General features: G+C 41.4%; 1 protein-coding gene and 1 pseudogene across 3 annotated transcripts in view; one reads left to right on the top strand and one right to left on the bottom strand.

The window, feature by feature from the left end:
* The window catches only part of KIF24 (kinesin family member 24), a 91,875-nt gene that overhangs the window by 2,126 nt on the left and 68,062 nt on the right, over window positions 1-21,687 (top strand). For all 3 annotated transcript variants that reach the window (XM_054521020.2, XM_024251975.3, XM_024251976.3), the window contains exons 2-3: window positions 15,741-16,388; window positions 20,662-20,851. In XM_054521020.2, coding sequence (XP_054376995.2) covers window positions 15,741-16,388; window positions 20,662-20,851 — 838 coding nt within the window. The remainder of the gene's footprint in view (window positions 1-15,740; window positions 16,389-20,661; window positions 20,852-21,687) is intronic.
* LOC103891433 (serpin H1-like) lies at window positions 6,842-12,453 on the bottom strand (annotated as a pseudogene).

A 21,687-nucleotide genomic window follows, 5' to 3' on the forward strand; every position in this document is an offset into this window, starting at 1 on the left:
TAAACCTTGAGTGTATGGTCATTGTATACCTCCCAAGTTACTGTCTCAAGGGTTTTGATGTTCATATCGTGTTGAATAAGAAGAGTTTTCTGTAGGTATAAACTAATAATAATAGTATAATATATTGTTGAGTGTTTATATATCAGACACTGAATTTAGCAGTTAATTTACATTATTCTAATTAACGCTCATGAAAGGAAACATTTTTTCCAAGTCAGCATTTTTTTTGTCAGTTCAATGCAGTAGCTTCCTAAATGATCTCCCTATTTCCACTTTTGCCCACCTGCTGTGATCCATTCCTCACAGAACTGGGAGAGTGAACTTTAAAGACATGTATCATAGTGTATACTTTCTCCACTTAAGATCCTCTAATGACTTCCTACTTCACTTAAAAGTAAAATTCAGACAATTTTATGTGACCCAGTACACCCTACATAATCTGGCCCCTACCTTTCTCTCCTCTTCTCATACTATTCTCCTTCTCACCTACTATGCCAGCCAACCTGTCCGTGTTTGATGGCTTGATTATGCCATGCTCATTTCCACCTTTGGGCTAATGTGCTCACGTGGAACCCTCTTCCTCCTGATTTTTACATAAGTGACTCCATGTTATTTCAGGTTTCACCTCAAATATTCCCTTCTGAATGAAGCCTTCTCTGATCATCCAATGTAAAGTAAGCCCTGCACCTGGCTTTATTCTTCTGTAGTGATTATCATCATCTAAAACTACTGCTTATTGATTATTAATTATCTCTTCCCATTAAAATAATAGTGTCATGAGGGCAGTGACCTTATCTGTTTTTTGGGGGGGTTTTCTTGAGACAGGCTCTTACTCTGTCACCCTGTTGTCCACACTGAACTGCAGTGGCGTGATCATGGCTCACTGCAGCCTCTGACTCCCAGGCCCAAGCAATCCTCCCACCTCAGCCCCCAAAGTAGCTGGGACCACAGGCATGTACCACCATGCCCAGCTAATTTTGTTTATTTGTAGAGACAAGGTCTCACTATGTTGTCCAGGCTCGTCTCAAACTCCTGGGCTCAAGCAATCCTCCCTCGGCCTCCTAAAGTGTTGGGATGACAGGCATGAGCCACTGCGCCTGGCTGACCTTGTCTGTTTTGTTCACTTATATTCCCGGTGCATAAAACAGGGCCTATCTCATACAAGTCTCTCAAAAAATATTTCTTGAAGATTGGATAAAGGTTCCTCTTGGAACTATGACCATATCTGTGTCCATATCAATTCATTTGAGTAACACAAACTTGCATAATTTTGGTGTCCAGGAGCAGTGACTCAGGGCACCAGCATCTCTGTCACAATTTTCCTGAGTAATCAAATTACCCTGATAAATAGTTTCTACCACCCGTTACCACAAATGATATCAAATGCTTTTATAGAGTTTTAATATAGTGTAGGGATATTTATTCATTAAACAATTATTGAATATTTATTATTTCCAGTCACTTATTTATTTATTTATTTATTTATTTATTTATTTTTATTTTTTTCTGAGATAGTCTCGCTCTGTTGCCCAGGCTGGAGTGCAGTGGTGCAATCTTGGCTCACCGCAACCTCTTCCTCTGAGGTTCCAGCGATTTTCATGTCAGCCTCCTCAGTAGCTGGGATTACAAAGTGTGTGCCAACATTCCCAGCTAATTTCTGTATTTTTTGTGGAGATGGGGTTTCACCATGTTGACCAGGCTGGTCTCGAACTTTTGGCCTCAAGTGACCCACCCACCTTAGCCTCCCAAAGTTCTGGGATTACAGGCATGAGCCACCGTGCCCGGCCCCAGGCACTGTTTTAGAACCTGGGTATAAAAAGACTAATAAGACATATTGCCTTTTTTTTTTTTTTTTTTTTTTGAGACGAAGTCTCACCCTATTGCTCAGGCTGGAGTGCAGTGGTGTCATCATGGTTCACTGCAGCCTCAACCTCCTGGGCTCAAGTGATCCTCCCATCTCAGCCTCCCAAGTAGCTGGGACCACAGGTGTGTGCCACCATGCCCAATTAATTTTTATTTATTTACTTATTTATAGAGATGGGTTCTCCATATGTTGCCCAGGCTGGTCTTAAACTCCTGGGCTCAAGTGATCTTTCTGCCTCAGCCTCCCAAAGTGCCGGGATTACAGGTGTGAGCCACTCTGCCTGGGCAAGACACATTCCTTGACCACAAAGAAATTATACTCTATTAGGGGAAATAGACATAGTCAAATAATTACCATGTAATAATTAGTAATATAATTAACTGTAATAATAGAGATATGCAAAAGGTATGATGCAGACACGGAAGGGACATCTGATCACATTGGGGGAGACCAGAAAAGACCTCATTTGTTGTTATAATCAGTAAGAGGTAGACAGGTAAAGGGAAGTTTAATGATAGTGTAGGAGGCCACTTAAGAGCACAACGTGAATGAATGCACAGAGAAATAAAACGGTCTAAGAAGTTGACTAAACCGTAGAGCGAGGAACGGGCTAGATTATAGAAGGATTTGTGGGTCATGCTTAGGAGTTTGGACTTTGTACTGTGTGTAGATGATAAGATGCCATTGAAGGGTTTTTAATAAGGGAGCAGCATTGTTTTAACTGCTTTCAAAAGAGTGATCTGGCGCTACAATCTGGAAGATGGTTTGAGGAGGGGCATAACTGGAGGCCAGGAGAACAGGTATGAGATGTGTAATGAATAGGTGGAAGATATGGGGCTGAATCACCAGAGCAGTGGTGGTAGAAATGAGGATAGGAGAGGAGAAATTTAGCAAGTATGTGGGAGATTAAATTGGCTGGATCTATTGATTAGTTTTGGGATTAAGGGAGAAGAAGGCCTCTAGGATGCTTTCTCGTTTAGTTCTGAGTGACTGCATGAATGGTATTTTCACCCCCTTCCAAAGAAGAGAGAAGTGGAGGGGCAGATTTTGTCAGGAGGTATAATGAATTCTGTTATTGACAAGTTCAGATGCTCAACTGTGGAGACATTTTTATAGTGATACCTGCTGTTTTTGCTGCAACACATAGCCATGAGATTGTCTGTTTTACTATGAGGTGAACTAAAGTTACATTGGGATTCTGGAAGTAACCCACTTAATAATATTGCACAACATCCAGACTAAAGAGACTAGTTGAGATTTCACCAGCAATGAGGGCTGGTACTGTGTCTATTACAGTCTTTTAAATTAGCCACTTGCTTATGTGAGATTTGATTAGTTAAAACTAGTGGTATAGAATTATGTAGCCAATATATGGCTATCTGATCACTTTCTAAAACAAATTTATATCATGGTTTTGAATAAATTAAATTATCTGTGCCTCAGTTTCTTTATTTGTAAAAAGGGAGATGATACTAATTGCCATCTATCACAAGAAGTCTTGGAAGATTATTCAGGTAGCACAATTAATTACATGTTAATAATTTTGATTACAGTGAATGAAATTATTGTTTTAGTCATTGTTTGCTTTCTCGATGTCACTCCTTTGGAAATAATTCCTGGTCCCATGGTGGCAACAGTTCCCAAAGGGACTGAAAGAATGTCATCTTGGTAATTTATGAAAACTGATTGTAACAGTTATTTTTCTGATTGAACATGTGAAATGTATTTTGTTGAAAGTATTTTATGACTGCAGTGTGGCAAAAATCTGCAAATGACAACTTCCTGCAGTTTGTCAGACCAAGATTTTAAAAATAAAGCACTGAATTTAAATCCAACATTGGTTACCACCTGTTACTGAGAAGTCTTTCAGAATTAAATGTCTATATTTAGAGAAAGTAATACTTGCACTGGTTTAAGATAACTAGGTTCTAAAATTTTGTTATGTTTATTTTTAGGTGATTGCTCATGCTTTTCACCAAATGTAAAAACGTAGTAAACTCATTGTGGGGCCCTTGAAGGGAATTGTAATTGTAGAGCATTAGCTACTTAACCATAAACAAACTTGAAACTATTTTTTTTCTGTTAAAAACAGAAACAATTTCTTGAAAACTACTTTTTAAAAATGGATATAATTTACATGATTTATATCCCCAAATCCACATCTTGCCTTAAGAATTCTATTAAGTATCATATATTCTAATTCCTTTGCAGCAGCTGTTTTAAGCAGTTGTCTAGTATCATCTGTCTTCTGTTGAGATCAGTAGTCTATAGATAGAAGAATCCCTAGAGTTTGAAATAAGTTCCCTTGTGGGGGGAAAAGTGTATACTATATTTTTCACCCTTTAATCTCTCACTGATAATACTGAATTTATTGTGTTCTTAGTGACCTTATGCCTAATATGGGGTACAGAAATGTTTTAATAATAAAATCGATTGAAAATGCTGATTTTCTTTTGTATCAGTTTCTTTAATTTGTTTTTTGGAGACGGAGTCTCACTCTGTTGCCCAGGCTGGAGTGCAGTGGCGCAATCTTGGCTCACTGCAACCTCCGCCCCCCAGGCTCAAGCAGTGCCCCGCAGTATCAGCCTCCCAAGTAGCTGCGACTAAAGGCATACATCACCACACCCAGCTAATTTTTGTATTTTTTGTAGAGACAGAGTTTCACCATGTCGCCCAGGCTGGTCTCAAACTCCTGGGCTTAAGGGATCCAACCACCTTGGCCTCCCCAAGTGCTGTGATTATAGGCATGAGCCACAGTGCCTGGCCTTGTATCAGTTTCTAATAGTCCAGCGGGCCCAGTGACTTTGTTAGTAACTTCTTTAAAAGTGATTATTATTAGGCTGAGTGCAGTGGCTCATGCCTGTCCTAGCACTTTAGGAGGCCAAGGCAAGAGGATTACTTGAACTCGAGTTTGAGACCAGCCTGGGCAACATTGAGACCTCGTCTCTTAAAAAAAAAAAGTGATCATTATTAGTGTTTGTCTAGGGCTAGATGGGTTGGGGGGAAATGGGGAGTGACTACCACTGGGTACTGTGTTTCTTAATGTAAATGAATAAAGTTGGTTGCTATAAAGGGACTAGGAGCAGGTAGGACCATGGGGTGTATTAGAAGAGTATATGCCCTTCTAAAGGGGACAGCCACTACTCTGTTTTGGTCTACTACTTCCTTATCTAATTGCAGTCCTGATGTAACTACATCTTTTAATTTTCAGGAAAAGCAGGAACTGGGTATTTTTAATTGCTCCTAATTTTTTAAACAGTACAACAAATTAAAAAAAATTTAAACACTTTGCAAGCCAGACTGCAAAATATGAAGATAATCCTTCATGGACCAAATATTATAGGCTAGATCAGCTACAGATTAATCTCTGTTGACCTGGCTAGCTGTAGGACTCCTTTTAAAAAAATCTTACAAAAATATAATGTAGGACAGGCACAGTGGCTCATGCCTGTAATCCCAACACTTTGGGGGCTGAGGCCAGAGGATCGCTTGAGCCCAGGAGTTCCAGACCAGCCTGGGCAACATAGGGAGACCTCATCTCTACAAAAAATAAAAAAATTAGTCAGGTTTGGTGGCATGCACCTGTAGTCCCAGCTACTTGGGAGACTGAAGCAGGAGGATTGGTTGAGCCCAGGAGTTTGTGACTACAGTGAGCCGTGATTACACCACTATACTCCAGCCTGGGCGACAGAGTGAGACCCCTTCTCTAAAAAAAAAAAAGGTATGTATGTATGTATAGCTTTTTTTTTTTTAATGCTATCGGTAGATCACTGTGCCTGTTTTGTTCCAGACACTTAGTGGGTGCGTTACGGAACCTGTCTCCTGCAAATGTGTAATCAGTACACTTGTAGAGAGTACTTTAACATATCTAATTTTACTGTCAATGCCTGTATAAATTATTTCAATTTTAAACTTGAAGAAGCAGAGACTTATAGATGTTAAGTAATTTGACCATGTATCACACCTGGTTCTTAGCAGAGCCTGAGTCCTCGTTTTTTTTTGCCTCCTAATCTAGTAATCTGCTATACTAGTTACTACTGCACAAACACTTTGGTAGTCTACTGACAGATATTTGAAATAAAAATCTTATTTAACATCTTGAAATAGAAAAAATAAACCATGTAGGTATTTTGCTCCCTGTTCAATTCCATCTCCCTCCCTACAGAATAAGAATATGTTTGGTGGCAGTGGTAGTTTAAGGGCCTATGTTTATTGGATGTCTCTGATGTGTTATACCAATGCTTTAGTGTTAGTTACCTTCTAAATCTAGTGACATGTCAATAATTATGTTAATCTCTAAGAAGGATGGAGGGAGGTCTTACAATAAAATATGTAGCTACAAAGAAAACAGTGAATAAAAATAAAAGTACACATTTGAACAATGCAGATATAGCTAAGTACATGGAGAAGGGTCATTATCCTGGTAATCCTGTCTAAAGAGATCTAGAGCAAAAATCCTGGGGTACAGGTAAAATAAAGGTCATTTCAGTAACATTTTGGCAACTTGAATTCAAACATACTTAAATTTGTGGAAAGAGAAAAATTAGTTTAGGTCCTCCCCTCTCCCCTCCTTCCAAGGGAGATCTGTAGCTGTTTGTAGGTTATAGCCTTTTTCTTTTTTTCCTTTTTTTTTTTTTTTTTTGAGAAGGAGTTTGATTCTTGTCGCCCAGGCTGGAGTGCAGTGGCACAATCTTGGCTCACTGCAACCTCCGCCTCCTGGGTTCAAGAGATTCTCCTGCCTCGGCCTCCCGAGTAGCTGGGATTACAGGTGCCTGCCACCATGCCCAGCTAATTTTTGTATTTTTAGTAGAGACGGGGTTTCGCCGTGTTGGCCAGGCTGGTCTCGAACTCCTGACCTCAGGTGATCCGCTTGCCTCTGCTTCCCAAAGTGCTGGGATTACAGGCACGAGCCACCGTGCCTGGCTGGTTATAGCCTATTTCTTTTCTTTTTCTTTCTTTTTTTTTTTTTTTGGTTGGAACATTTTATTGAAAAAAAAAAAACTGTATAAATAAGTTCTTGGTTTGATAGCAACAAAGGCTCATGTTACCCCTTCCCTCCCCATCTTTGAAGAACCAAAAAAGAAACAAAAAGTTCATCCCCATGACACCATTCTTGACCAGAGTCTGCCCAGAAGCCTGTCCTGTGAGCTCTTTCTCGATCTGCCTCAATGGGGCCAGGTCATTCTGGGGATGCCTGGTCCCAGGGGCTGCAGCACCTAGTTTTGTAGTTGGGAGAGACTGGGATAGAGCTGGGGAGGTGGCTGAGGTGTTTTAGTGTCAGGAGAAGAGGGCTGGCTGACCCCCCTAGCTCAATTTGGTCTCACAGGTGAGAAGGTACTTGGCTATAAATATGAACACTGATTGAGGCAGGCTTGATCTGGGATTTTGAGGGCAGGCAGGATGACTATGGCCCAGGTACCACAGGATGTGGAGTTTCTGGGCTCAGCATCATGGTATCTGGGGCCCACGTCCAAGTGGAGTAAATTCTAGCTGGGAAGGTCTGTTCAAGCACACGGGAACCCTGGTTTGTTTGTCCACCTCCACCCCATGGAGTATCCAAGCTGGTACCTCACCTCCCCCGAATCCCAATAGCACCCATGTGTCTTAGAAGCCTTTGGCTGCCTCCTGCCATCCTGTGTGCACCCTGAGGCCCTAAAACTCATCTTGCATCTTGTCAACCTTAGGCCGCACCAGGCGCCCAGTGAACAGCAGGGAGCCGCTCTGGGTGTCCCACACCAGGAAGATGAAGGGGTGGTCGGAGTAGAACAGCTTGGGGCTTCGCAGCTCCTCGCTCCCATAGATGTCCTGGTCAAAGGAGTTGCCGTCTGTGTCCAACTCAAAGGCGGTGGCATGGAACACGCTGGTCAGGTATAGGTCCTTCTTGCGTGGCATGCGTGACAAGTTTGCCTTGTTCTTGTCAATGGCCTCAGTCAGGCCAAGCCCAGCCAGGAGTTTCTGCAGGTCATGGGAACCTCCACCACACCCTTGGGCAAGGAGGTGGCGACAGCCTTCTGCTTCTTCCCCATCCAGATCTTCAGCTGCTCTTTGGTTAGCAGCTTTTTAAGGCCTGGAGGGGTCCACGTGGTAGGGCATGAGGATGATGAGGCTGGAGAGCTTGTGGACCAGGGGCATCTCCACGATTTGCAGCTTTTCCTTCTTGTTGTCAAAGTAGTTGTAGAGGCCTGTCTGGTGCATCATCATGACACCCACGGTATAGAACCGAGTCACCATGAAGCCATGGTTTTCCACCATCTTGTGGTGGAATTTCTCATTCCAGTGTGGCTTGAAGAACATGGCGTTGACAAGCAGGACGCCATCCATGCACTCCATGTCCTTGGTGACCTCGGGCAGCTTGCCGTTGGTGGTCTGTGCGGCCCACTCGTGGATGGACTGCAGCGCGCTGCGCTTGTCATGGAAATTGATCTTGGAGTGCTCGCAGTTGTAGTGCCGCTTGCTGCTGCGCACGAAGTCATCAGCGAAACTCACTGAGCTGGGTCCCTACAGGCGGCTGCCCAGCTTCCAGGTCACGTTGCGCGCGGTGGAGTTGCTGAGTGAGCGCAACGGCTCGCCCACGGCGGCGTGCACCTCCTAGTCGCGCAGCTGCTTGGCGCTCAGCACTGCCTTGGCCTGCGACGCCGTGGTCGCCTGGCCGCCCAGCGACACGAGCCCCAGCGACGAGGCTACCACCACGGGCGACACCAGGATGTTCTCCACCACCTGGTCCTTGGCCATGTCCTGGTACAGGCTGAAGGCCAGGCTGGCGCTGTGTTCGGCCAGCGTGGCTGCCTTGAGGCTCAGCTTCTCTGCGGTGCCAGGAGCTGCTGTGGCTGCAGGTTTCTTCACCTCGGTCGCCAAGGCCACCGCCAGGAGGCAGAAGGCGCTGAGGAGCAGGAGGGAGCGCGTGGCTGGGAGGTGGTTTGCGTGCACCACGATGGACCTGTCAGGGCTGGGTCAAGCTGGGTTGGGCTGGGTTGGGCTGGGCTGGCTCCAAGACGGGAGTCTCGCTCTCGAGCCGCGACACGATTCTACTCTTCTATAGCCTATTTCTATGTAACTTTTACAACTTATAGCTGAGGGTTACCTATATGTTCATTATTCATGTCTTTTTTTTAGGGGCAGGGTCTCACTATGTTGCCCAGGCTGCATTATTCATGTATTTATCTTGTTAAACCACCAGCTTTAGACTTGTTTGTTCTCCTCCCTAATTTTCTAATCAGGCTTCTACATGTTGAGGAAAGGATTCTTAAAGCAATTCTTTGCTCCCATGCTCCCCTAACTACTGAAAAATAAATCTAATAAGACAATTTGAATTAAAAAATTAAGATTTTAAGGGTATGGTAGTATGCCCCCTTATTCGAGGAGGATATATTCCAAGACCCCCGGTGGATGCCTGAAACCATGGATAGTACCAACCCCTATTATAGGTTATGCTTTTTCCTAAGTCTAGAACTTTCATTCTTTCACTTAAAGGAAGCACTATGGCTTCTCTTTGGCATATCTGAATTGCCAACATTACTGCTCTTTTGCTTTGGGGCCGTTATTTAAGTAAAATAAGGTTACGTGAACACAAGCATTGCAATACCCCACAGTTGATCTGGTAACCAAAATGGCTACTAAGTGACTAATGAGTGGGTAGTTTATGCAGTGTGGATAGGCTGGACAGTGGGATGATTGACATTCCAGTAAGGGGGAGCCGGTATTGTGAGAGATTTTAATCGTGCTACTCAGAATGGTGCACAATTTAAATCTTACAAATTGTTCCTTTCTGGAATTTTTCACTTAATATTTTTGGACTGGTTGACTAACGGTAACTGAAATGGCAGAAAGCTGAACTGGAGGACAGGTACTACTGTAACTTACATCGAAATTGTCAATCTAAAAACAACAACCAGTAAATAAGCACTTTTTTTTTTTTTTTTTTTTAAAGACAGAGTCTCCTTCTTTTGCCCAGGCTGGAGTGCAGTGGCGTGATCTTGGCTCACTGCAACGTCCGCCTCCCGGGGTCAAGTGGTTCTCCTACCTCAGCCTCCAGAGTAGCTGGGATTACAGGTGCGTGCCACCATGCCTGGCCAATTTTTTTTTCTTTTTTTGAGACAGTTTCACTCTTGTTGCCCAGGCTGGAGTGCAATGGCGCGATCTCGGCTCACCACAACCTCCGCTTCCCAGGTTCAAGTGATTCTCCTGCCTCATCCTCCCGAGTAGCTGGGATTATGGGTGCCTGCCAACCACGCCCAGCTAATTGTTTTATATTTTTAGCAGAGACGGCATTTCACTATTTTGGCCAGGCTGGTCTTGAACTCCTGACCTCAGATGATCCACCCGCCTCAGCCTCCCAAAGTGCTGGGATTACAAGCGTGAGCCACTGTGCTCAGCCGCCCGGCCAATTTTTGTATTTTTAATAGAGACGGGGGTTTCACCATGCTGGCCAGGGTGGTCTCGAACTCCTGACCTTGTGATCCACTCGCCTCAGCCTCCCAAAGTGCTGGGATTACAGGCATGAGCCACCGCGCCCAGCCAGTAAGCACTCTTTTTACTTTAGGAGTTTGCTTCAACAGAGTTTTTAAAAACGGAATTCTGACTTAACAATAAATAACATTTTTTACATAAAGCATCTAACATAGTGCTTGGCATAAAACAGAACTCAGTACATTTTAGTTTAATCAGATCATCAAAGTAGTATGGATGTGGACTATCTGCTGACGTAATGGAATTAGCCTTTTACATAAAATGCTTTTTTAAACCATATGAAGTGAAGTTGGTAACAACATTGTGGATATTCGGTTTCTTGAAGTCGTAAGGGCCCTGAGGATGTTGCCGTTACTTTGGGTGATGGGACTCGTAAAGAATTAAGAAACTCAGAGAAAATGGCTCTATGGCCACATAAGCAGGTGTCATGGAATCTTTTAATCACTTCGTTGCCTTGGGCAAAACAGTAGAGATAATGGAACTTTTTTTTTTTTTAATACAGAGTCTCGCTCTATTGCCAGACTGGAGTGCAGTGGCGCAATCTCGGCTTACTGCACCCTCCACCTCCCAGGTTCAAGTGAAACTCAGCCTCCTGAGTACTGGGATTACAGGCACATGCCACCACACCCAGCTAATTTTTGTATTTTTAGTAGAGACGGGGTTTCACCATGTTGGCCAGGATGATCTCAATCTCCTGACCTCGTGATCCACCCACCTTGGCCTCCCAAAGTGCTGGGATTACATACATGAGCCCTCATGCCCGGCCAATAATGGAAACATTTCTAAAATTTTTTTTTTTTTTTTTTTTGGGACGGAGTCTTGCTCTGTCACCCAGGTTGGAGTGCAATGGCACAATCTCATCTCACTGCACCCTCTGCCTCCTGGGTTCAAGTGATTCTCCTGCCTCAGCCTCCTGAGTAGCTGGGATTACAGGCGTGCACCACCATGCCTGACTAATTTTTGCGTTTTTAGTAGAGACAGGATTTTGCCATGTTGGCCAGGCTGTTCTCAAACTCCTGACCTCAAGTGATCCACTGGCCTTGGCCTCCCAAAGTGCTGGGATTACAGGCATGAGCCACTGTGCCCGGCCCATTTCTAAATACTTTAAATTAACAGAATCTAAGCGGATACTATTCACTTAAAATATTTGTTGCACACCTATCTAGCACAATGCTTGACTGAGTAGGATCATATTGCTTTTGTCTTTAATAATTCACACAGTAGTACAAGGCAGAACCATCTTATATTATCTCTGGAACAAGACTGGCAATACATTTTTTTAAAAATGAGTATGTATGTCATAAATGCCCTATCAGTTTTATCACCAAAACTCTGCAGGAGTTTAGAGAGAAGTCACATTTCCCTGAGGTAATTAATCTAGTCAAATATTTATGATAGTATGGATTGTTCTTTATGGCTGTAACATATAGCATATGAAAATGTTTATGTTAAATTAAAACGTAGATTGCAATATAGTTATGAGTACAGTGTTATATACAATTTTTTAAAAGGCTAGAAAGCCACCAAGATCTTAAGAAACAATTGTATCAGGTCAATTTGGAGAGGCTGAAAGGGAGGAAGGGAGGTGAAATTAGAAATATATATAATATAATTTTTTATTTAGAAATATATGTTTAAAATAAATAATACAGTCACATAGTTTCAAAATTTAAAAAATAAACTGTTTTAGGTCTTGCCCTGGGTGATAGAGACACCAGTGAAATAGAAATGACAATAGGAAAGGTAATAATAACTACCAGCATTTAAAAGTATACAGTAGTTTCCTTCCCATAATCACCCTCTACCACCTACTTGCCCTCACCCCCTCAAGACCACTATTATTGTGCATCCTGCAAGTGACATTTTTTGTCTGATAAGCAAATATATAGATTTCTTATAGATCATTTCTCTCTCTCTTTTACAAACTGTTCTGTACCTTGCTTTATTAACAATGTATTGGATAGCTTTCTTTTTTAAATAACATTTTACAGTTTACTTACTCTTTGTAATTCTCATAGCATTATTTCATTAAATGGACTATCATAATTTATTTAACCAGTCTCTATTCCGTGACTTTGCTATTACAAGCTGTGCTATAATGAATAACATTATACTTACGTCATTTTGTACTTGTACGTATTATCTGAAGGATAAGGATAAGTTCCTAGAGGTGGAATTGCTGGATCAGTGCATTTGCATTTGTAATTTTGTTAGATATAAATCAGTGGCATGCAATCATAATCACCTAGGGAACTTTTCTGAAGTTCTTATGTTTGCCTTTTCTAAAACCTGGGAGTTATTTCTTGTTGTTTTTTGGTTTTCTATAGATCTGGGATGGGGGTCAGGTACCTATATATTTTAAAGTGTCTAAACTGGGCTGGGCATGGTAGCTCATGCCTGTAACCCCAGCACTTTGGGAGTCTGAGGTGGGTGGATCACTCGAGGTCAGGAGTTCGAGACCAACCTGGCCAACATGGTGAAACCTCCTCTCTACTAAAAATACAAAAAAATTAGCCGGGCTGGTGGCACGCGCCTGTACTCCCAGCTATTTGGGAGGCTGAGGCATGGGAATTGCTTGAACTCAGGAGGTGGAGGTTGCAGTGAGCCAAGATTGCACCACTGCACTCCAGCCTGGGCAACAGAGCGAGACTGTCTCAAAAAACAAACAAACAATAAACAACAATAACAAAAAAACCCAAGTGTCTAGAGTGATTCTGATGTTTATCTCAGAAGAAGGAGGAAGGGCTCAACATTGTAAAATGGAATGTGGTATGCAGAAGCATATTTAGGCTGGACTCGGTGGCTTATACCTGTAATCCCAGCGCTTTGGGAGGCTGAGGCAGGAGGGTCACTTGAGCCCAGGGGTTTGAGACTAGCCCGAGCAACATAGGGAGACCCTTTCTCTACAAAAAAAATGTAAAAATTAGCCACATGTGGTGGTGCGCACCTGTAGTCCCAGCTAGTTGGGAGGCTGAGGTGGGAGGATCACTTGAGCCCAGCAGGTTGAGGCTGCAGTGAGCCATGATCACACCACTGCACTCCAGCCTGGGCAACAGAGCAAGACCATACCTCAAAAAAAACAAAAAAAAAAAAACAAAAAAAACAGATAACAGGGGGAAGCTATACATGTGAGAGGCAGGGGATATATGGGAAGTTTTTATACCTTCCACTCAATTTTGCTGTGAACCTAAAATTGCTCTAGAAAATAGAGTTTAATAAAAAATAATTTTAATCTGGGCCTGGTGGCTCACACCTATAGTCCCAGTTACTTGGGAGGCTGAGATGAGAGGATCACTTGTGCCTACAAGTTTGAGTCCAAAGACCCTATCTCTAAAAATAATAATAATAATAATAATAATAATAATAATTTCTAAAAAACTTGTTTTAAAAAATTATTATTATTTAAAGAGAGATATTGCAGTTATCTACTGCTGTGTAGCAAATTACCCTCAAAACTTAGTGGCTTAAAACAATTATCATTTTATTTGCTCAGAGTTCTGTGAGTCAGATATTTGCGCTGGGCTTTGCCCAGATATTTGGGTTCTTTTCCTGATCTCACCTGGGGTCACTCATGTGGTTGCAGTCATCTAGTGGTGCCACTGGGCCTGGATAGTCTAAGATGACTTCTTTCACATGTCTGGCTTTGGTGATGGCTATTGGCTGGGCCCTTGAGGCCTAGGCATGGAAGTCGCATAGCATTACTTCTACCATATTGTATTGGGCAAAACAAGTCACAAGGCTAGCCTAGATGAAATGAGGGAAGAAATAGACTTCACTTCTTCATGGAAGGACCTGCAAAAAATTTTTGGTCTTTAAAAAACAAACCTGCCTTCACAAAACAAATCTACCGGCCAGTGTGGTGGCTCACGCCTGTAATCCCAGCACTTTGCGAGGCTGAGGTGGGTGGATCACCTGAGGTCAGGAGTTCAAGACCAGTCTGGCCAACATGGCAAAACCCCTTCTCTACTAAAAATACAAAAATTAGCCGGGTGTGGTGGTACGCACCTGTAAATCCTAGCTACTCAGGAGGCTGAGACAGGAGAATTGCTTGAACCTGGAGGCGGAAGTTGCAGTGAGCCAAAATACCACCACTGCACTCCAGCCTGCACAACAGAGTGAAACTCCATCTCAAAAAAAAACAAAAAACAAAAAAAAAAATCTACCACAAATAGAAAAGGCCAGGATTAGTTTAGGATGTGTTACTCAGCCCATTTAGCCTTTTAGCCTAAGTAGTATTTCCCCCAAAGCTAATTATTCAAGGTTCTTTGGCCCTCAACTCTTTCTCTATTTCTGCTAGAAAGAAGATGAAATAGAAATTAAAATGAAAACAGGAAAATTGTACCACTAGTTACCTAACTGAATTTTTGAAAACTCTGAATTATGAAACCATTTAGAAAAAGAAAATGTACTGTATTTACTTTTGGATATTCTCATGAACTTGATTAACAGCGATATAGAGAGCGCAGGATCCTGACTTTTAATCATAGACCAGGATTATGTGTTATTACCACATTATTTGTTAGTATTTAATTAAATATCTCGATGTTAAAATTTTTAAAAAACATTTAAATGTACAACTATTTAAAATCTTGACCTTAGTATTAATTTCCTGGGCAAATTATTTGATTCATATTCTGTACAGGTAGAGATCGATGACCACCTTTTGGAATGATCTGAAATCCTGAATTGGCTGATGCTGAATTGATGATGTCTTTACTTCTATTTAACTAACTTTTGCCAGTACTCAGCAAATACAAATGCTATCTTCCTTTGAGTTACATTAGTTTATAATCCTCTGTGGTATGCCATTTAATTCTGCTTTTCATTCTGAAAGAGTTCTTAGCCCCTGTTCATTATTCATGGGAAACAGTTGTGCAGCATGCCTTGACATTAAGTTGAGCATCTAAAATTAGTCCTGCTACAATCAGTTGTTGGGAACAAGGTTTCAGTAGTTGTGGCATGTGTTAAGTAGACATTGCAAGGTTGGAAGGAACTCCCTAGAAATAAGTAAGTTATGTGTTATGTATGTGTTCATTTGTGTGTGTATGTGTATATATATATACACACATATATATACACATATACGTGTATATATATATGTATATATGTATACATATATACGTGTGTATATACATATATATAAAATGGTCATATATAAAATGGAAGGTCTCTTTTTATTAAGCAAATTAACAAATTATATGTTACCACAAATTCTTCATATGCAATACAAAGCATCTTCGTTCATGCACTATGCTATTTAATCAATAATTTCAGAAGAAAAATATGTTATTGAGAACTTGACAGATAAAACATTTTTTGCATGTTTGTTTTGTGGTTTTCAATTTTTAAAATAAATAATTTTATTACATATACTCTATTTCAAGCGAATGGCTTTTCTTTCTCTCTTCAGAGTTTATAGAAACCTATTCACCAAAATGGCATCCTGGTTATATGAATGTCTTTGTGAAGCTGAACTTGCACAGTATTATTCTCATTTCACTGCCCTTGGCCTTCAGAAAATAGATGAATTAGCCAAGATTACAATGAAGGACTACTCCAAATTAGGAGTCCATGACATGAACGACCGCAAACGTCTCTTCCAGCTTATCAAAATTATTAAAATTATGCAAGAAGAAGATAAAGCAGTCAGTATCCCAGAGTGTCATCTTCAGACAAGCAGCCTGTGCATCAAGTCTCAGGAATTAAGATCTGGCCCTCGCAGACAACTGAATTTTGATTCTCCTGCTGACAATAAAGACAGAAATGCCAGCAATGATGAGTTTGAAATGTGCAGTTTATCAGATTTCTCTGCAAATGAACAGAAGCCCACTTACCTAAAAGTGCTAGAATACATGCTACCAGATGATTCCCAGTACCATACAAAAACAGGAATTCTGAATGCCACAGCTGGTGATTCCTATGTGCAAACAGAAATCAGCACTTCACTCTTTTCACCAAATTACTTTTCTCCAATACTGGGGGATTGTGATATTCCCATTATTCAAAGACTCTCTCATGTTTCAGGGTACAACTATGGAATCCCTCATTCTTGTATCAGGTAATAAATTTTATCTTTCTTTCTTTTGAGGGAATGTAGCCTCAGGCAAGGGCAGGCCTCTCCTTCATGTCCAGCGGACAGCATCTACTCCTTATTAATGAATATAACAGAAATTATCATGAACAGCTTTTGCATCAATAATAGGAATACCTGGATGTGGGAAAATTAAGAGAAATTGGGACTTTCTAGGTGGGAGAAAGATGATATTGTTCATGTACATCAAAACAGCTGCTACTTGCCAGGATCTGTAGCAGATCTGTTTCTATTATTTATTATAGCGTAACATGATACATCTAGTACATCTGTGAAAGTGAAATAGTTAACCCTTCTACAATGGAGAAAAAAAATTACACAATCCACAGGACTTTTTTAAGGTTATCAAATTCACTTAACCCAACCAGGAGACTTAAAGATGTTTTGTTAAAAACAAGGGCATGAAGTTTAATTAAGTAGGTCTTTGGAGCAGTTAGTTCACCTACACACATTGAAATATGATCCTGATTTTGAGTGCTTTCTACAATTTCAACCCCGGAAAAAACAGATAATTTTGGTGATTACAAACAGTAAGACATTGTTGGTGGAGATGAGAGTCTGAGAGTCAGGGTGACAATAAGTTATTTTCACCTAGTGCTTCCAGTTAGAATTTGAAATAAGGTCCCTAACAGGTGAAATAACAAGTAATCCCTAGTACTAACAATGGTATTATTACCAATAGGTTCTTGTAAAAAAAAAAAAAAGTACTCCTTGTTTTATTTTAAACATTCTATATGTGAGTTATGGGAAAATAAAATTCATTCTTGAGCCATATTTTCTTTTTAGAAATACTGTTATTCATACCTTAAGATAAAGAATTTATATCTGGTCTTACATTGGCTAAGGTTTCAGAAGATCTCATAATCAGTTATTTTACTCCATAAAAATAGAAGACTCAGTTTTAACAGTAAAAATATCTTTAATAATTTGAAATACATAAGTGAATTTTTATTGTAATATTTCTGAAAACATTTTGTTTGGTCTAGGAGATCACAGAGCATGTAATACTGTTTTCTTCTTTTAATTCTGAGAGGAATAGATTGTTCCTTGACTATGAAGGCAGATTGTTGCAATTGCATTGGTTACCTCAGCGGTGAAGGAGTAAATATTTTCTTTTTTTTTTTTTTGAGATGGAGTCTCGCACTGTCGCCCAGGCTGGAGTGCAGTGGTGCATCTCTGCTCACTGCAAGCTCCACCTCCCGGATTCATGCCATTCTCCTGCCTCAGCCTTCCGAGTAGCTGGGACTACAGGCGTCCGCCACTATGCCTGGCTAATTTTTTGTATTTTTAGTAGAGGTGGGGTTTCACCATATTAGCCAGGATGTTCTTGATCTCCTGACCTTGTGATCCGCCCGCCTTGGCCTCCCAAAATGCTGGGATTACAGGCGTGAGCCACCGTGCCTGACCTATTTTCTTGAATATTACTTTTTTACTGAACAATACATAAAAATCTAAATGGGAATTACTTATAAGTAAAAATACCACTTTATTTAACACCATCAAGGATAGGATGGATATTTTAGTTTAAGCATTACCATTTCATTTATTTGACTCTGTTTATTTGTTTGTTTGTTTGTTTTGTAGAGACAGGGTCTTGCTCTGTCACCCAGGCTGGAGTGCAGTGGTGCAGTCATAGTCCACTGCAACCTCAGACTCCTGAGGTCAAGTGATCTTCCTGCCTCAGCCACCCAAGTAGCTAGGACTACAGGTATGCACCACTGTCCCCAGCTAATTTTTCAATTTTTTGTAGAGTTGGGGATCTCACTATGTTACCCAGGCTGGTCTTGAACTCCTGGCCTCAAGTGATCCTCCCACCTCAGCTTCCCAGAGCACTGGGATTACAGGTGAGAGCCACTCTGCCCTGCCCAAACTAGAGCTTTTTAAAAAAACATGCATGTCTTTTTGCTCCTTGAACTTGAAACTATGGGCCTTTTGTTCATATGAGTCATCCTAGAGCCCTGGACAATTTTAAAAAGAACTAAACATTTTCTGTCCTCTTTGATCAGCTTTATATGATTAGGTTATTGATATCCAACAACTAAAGATTTTAACACAAAACCCTTATTAAAATGATGCATTAGTCCAGGCACAGTGGCTCACACCTCTAATCCCAGCACTTCGGGAGGCCAAGGTGGGTGGATCACCTGAGGTCAGGAGTTCAAGGCCAGCCTGGCCAACATGGCTAAACCCAATCTCTACTAAAAATACAAAAATTAGCTGGGCGTCATGGCAGGTACCTGCAATCCCAGCTATTCTAGAGGCTGAGGTAGGAAAATCGTTTGAACCCAGGAGGCAGAGGTTGCAGTGAGCCAAGATTGCGCCACTGCACTCCAGCCTGGGTGACACAATGAGACTCTGTCTCAAAAAAAAAAAAAAAAAAAAAAAAAAAGCATTAAAAATTTTCATTTTTGATGAGCACAGTGGCTCATGCCTGCAATCCTGGCATTTTAGGAGGCCAAGGCAGGCAGATTGCTTGAGCCCTGGAGTTCGAGGCCAGCCTGGGCAACATGGTGAGACCCTGTCTCTACAAAAATACAAAAATTAGCCAGGCATGGTGGTGTGCACCTGTAGTTCCAGCTACTATTGGCTGAAGTGGGAGGATGGCTTCAGCCCAGGAGGTTGAGGCTGCAGTGAGCTGTGCTCACACCACTGCACTCCAGTCTGAGTGATAGAGCAAGACCCTGTCTCAAAACAAAACAAAATAAAAAATTCCCTTTTCTTGTGAAAAATCAAACATATGCAAAAGAAGAAAAAATAGAACACCGAATCCCAATATGTCCATCATCCAATTTCTTTTTCTTTTTTCTTTTCTTTTTTTTTTAGACAGTCTTGCTCTGTTGCCCAGGCTGGAATGCAGTGGCACTGTCTCACCTGTGAACTCCACCTCCTGGGTTTAAGTGAGCACACCCAGCTAAGTTTTATATTTTTAGTAGAGATGGGGTTTCACCACATTGGCCAGGCTGGTCTTGAACTCGTGACCTCAAGTGATCTGCCTGCCTCAGCCTCTCAAAGTGCTAGGATTACAGGCGTGAGCCACCGCACCTGGCCCGTCATCCAGTTTTAATGATTGTCAGGATTTTCCCACAGTACCTCAAAATGATACATTTCATTTATTCTTTCATTTATGTATTCCACCTGCAGTTTCATGCAAAAATGATGCATTTTAAAGTCCCTAAATGTTGGTTAAGAAAATAAACTTTGCTTTAAAACATGCCATAAAAGTAGTGCTTTATGCATTCATTATATTAGAAAATTATTTGCTGGTTTTTTTTTTTTTTAAACCAATTCAGATCCCAGTAAAAAAATTATTCTCCAGGCTGGGCATGATGGCTGATGCTTGTAATCCCAGCACTTTGAGAGGCCAAAATGGGAGGATTGCTTGAGGCCATAATTTCAAGACCAGCCTGGGCAAGATAGTGGGACCCTGTCCCTACAAAAATTACAAAAATTAGCCAGCTGTGGTGTTGTACGCCTGTAGTCCTAGCTACTCGGGAGGCTGAGGTAGAATTTCTTGAACCCTGGAGGTTGAGGCTGCAATGACCCGTGGTTATGCCACTGTACTCCAGCCTTGGTGACAGAGTGAGATCCTATCTCAAAAAAAATTCTTTTTCAGCAGCCAGTTGGAGGGCTAAGGAAATCAGAGTTGATATGAACAATTGTATAAAATAGTATTCTATATAAGATCTCTTAGGGGTTTTTTGTTTGTTGGTTGGTTTTTTGTTGTTGTTCTGTTATTTGTGTTTTTGCAGGGAAAAGGGCAGAGCAGGGTGGGGATGGAGATAGAAGAACTTTCTCAGGGTTGACACTTTACTTTGTAACTTTAAGAAATATATTATGCCTAATATACAGCCAAATGTACCAATACTTTTTTTTTTTTTTTGAGACGGAGTCTGGCTCTGTCGCCCAGGCTGGAGTGCAGTGGTGCAATCTCGGCTCACTGCAAGCTCCGCCTCCTGGGTTCAGGCCATTCTCCTGCCTCAGCCTCCCGAGTAGCTGGGACTACAGGTGCACGCCACTACGCCCGGCTAATTTTTTGTATTTTTAGTAGAGACGGGGTTTCACCGTGTTAGCCAGGATGGTCTCAATCTCCTGACCTCGTGATCCGCCCGCCTCGGCCTCCCAAAGTGCTGGGATTACAGGCGTGAGCCACCGCGCCCGGCTAAAAGGTACCAATACTTTGACCTGTTAAGTAATCTTGTCCTATTATTAAAAATTAAAATCCTGTTTATAAACATATTAGACAGAACACTTCAGAGAAACAGAATCCTTGGACTGAGATGGAGAAAATCAGGGTTTGTGTTCGAAAACGCCCCCTGGGCATGAGGGAGGTACGTCGTGGAGAAATTAATATTATTACTGTAGAAGACAAAGAAACTCTACTTGTGCATGAGAAGAAAGAAGCAGTTGACCTCACTCAATATATTCTGCAGGTATGATGTTTTCGTTTTATGTTTGGAACTAATATTATCAAGTATGTCATTTTTTTTGCTTTTTGTTTGAGTGGTGGCATACAAGTTTCTGTTAGAACACTGAAAATCAAGTTTCTGGTTTGGGTGTTGACATTCATTCCTGATGTGACACTGTATTAAGTCATTGATATCCAGGGCCTTCATTTTTTCAAAAGACAGTGCAATAGGGGATACAAAAACAATTTTTCTTTTGCAGTGGAGCTACATCATATATTCACTTAACATGCTTTGTGTGAATTTAATTATACATATTCAGCAAAAAAAAGGAGGAATGAAGGAATAAAAATAATTTAAATAATGAAGTGGGGCCAGGTGTGGTGGCTCATGCCTGTAATCCCAGTGCTTTAGGAGGCTGCAGTGGGAGGATCACTTGAGCCCAAGAGTTTGAGACCACCCTGGGCACCATAGTGAGATCCTGTCTCTCCAGAAAAGATTTTAAAACTAGCCCAGCATGGTGGTGTGTACCTGTAGTCTTAACTACTCAGGAGGCTGAGGCAGGAGGATCACTTGAGCCCAGAAGTTCTGCATTACAGTGAGCTATGATTGCACTACTGCACTCCAGCCTGGTCAACAGAGGGAGGATCTGCCTCTAAAAGAATATAAAAATAAAAAACAAATAAATAATTAAGTAGTTGTCAACAGGACCAGTCACTGAATATATGACTATGAGATGTCACACAGTTGATTTCCATTCTTGCTTGCATCTCACAGTGTGAACTTCTCATTCTGTTGACTTTGAGACTTGGGTTTAATGATGGACAATATCTTTTTGGGCAACAGGACTGACAATTGCCAGC

Source organism: Pongo abelii, chromosome 13 (assembly GCF_028885655.2).
Source record: "Pongo abelii isolate AG06213 chromosome 13, NHGRI_mPonAbe1-v2.0_pri, whole genome shotgun sequence".
Lineage (NCBI taxonomy): Eukaryota > Metazoa > Chordata > Mammalia > Primates > Hominidae > Pongo > Pongo abelii.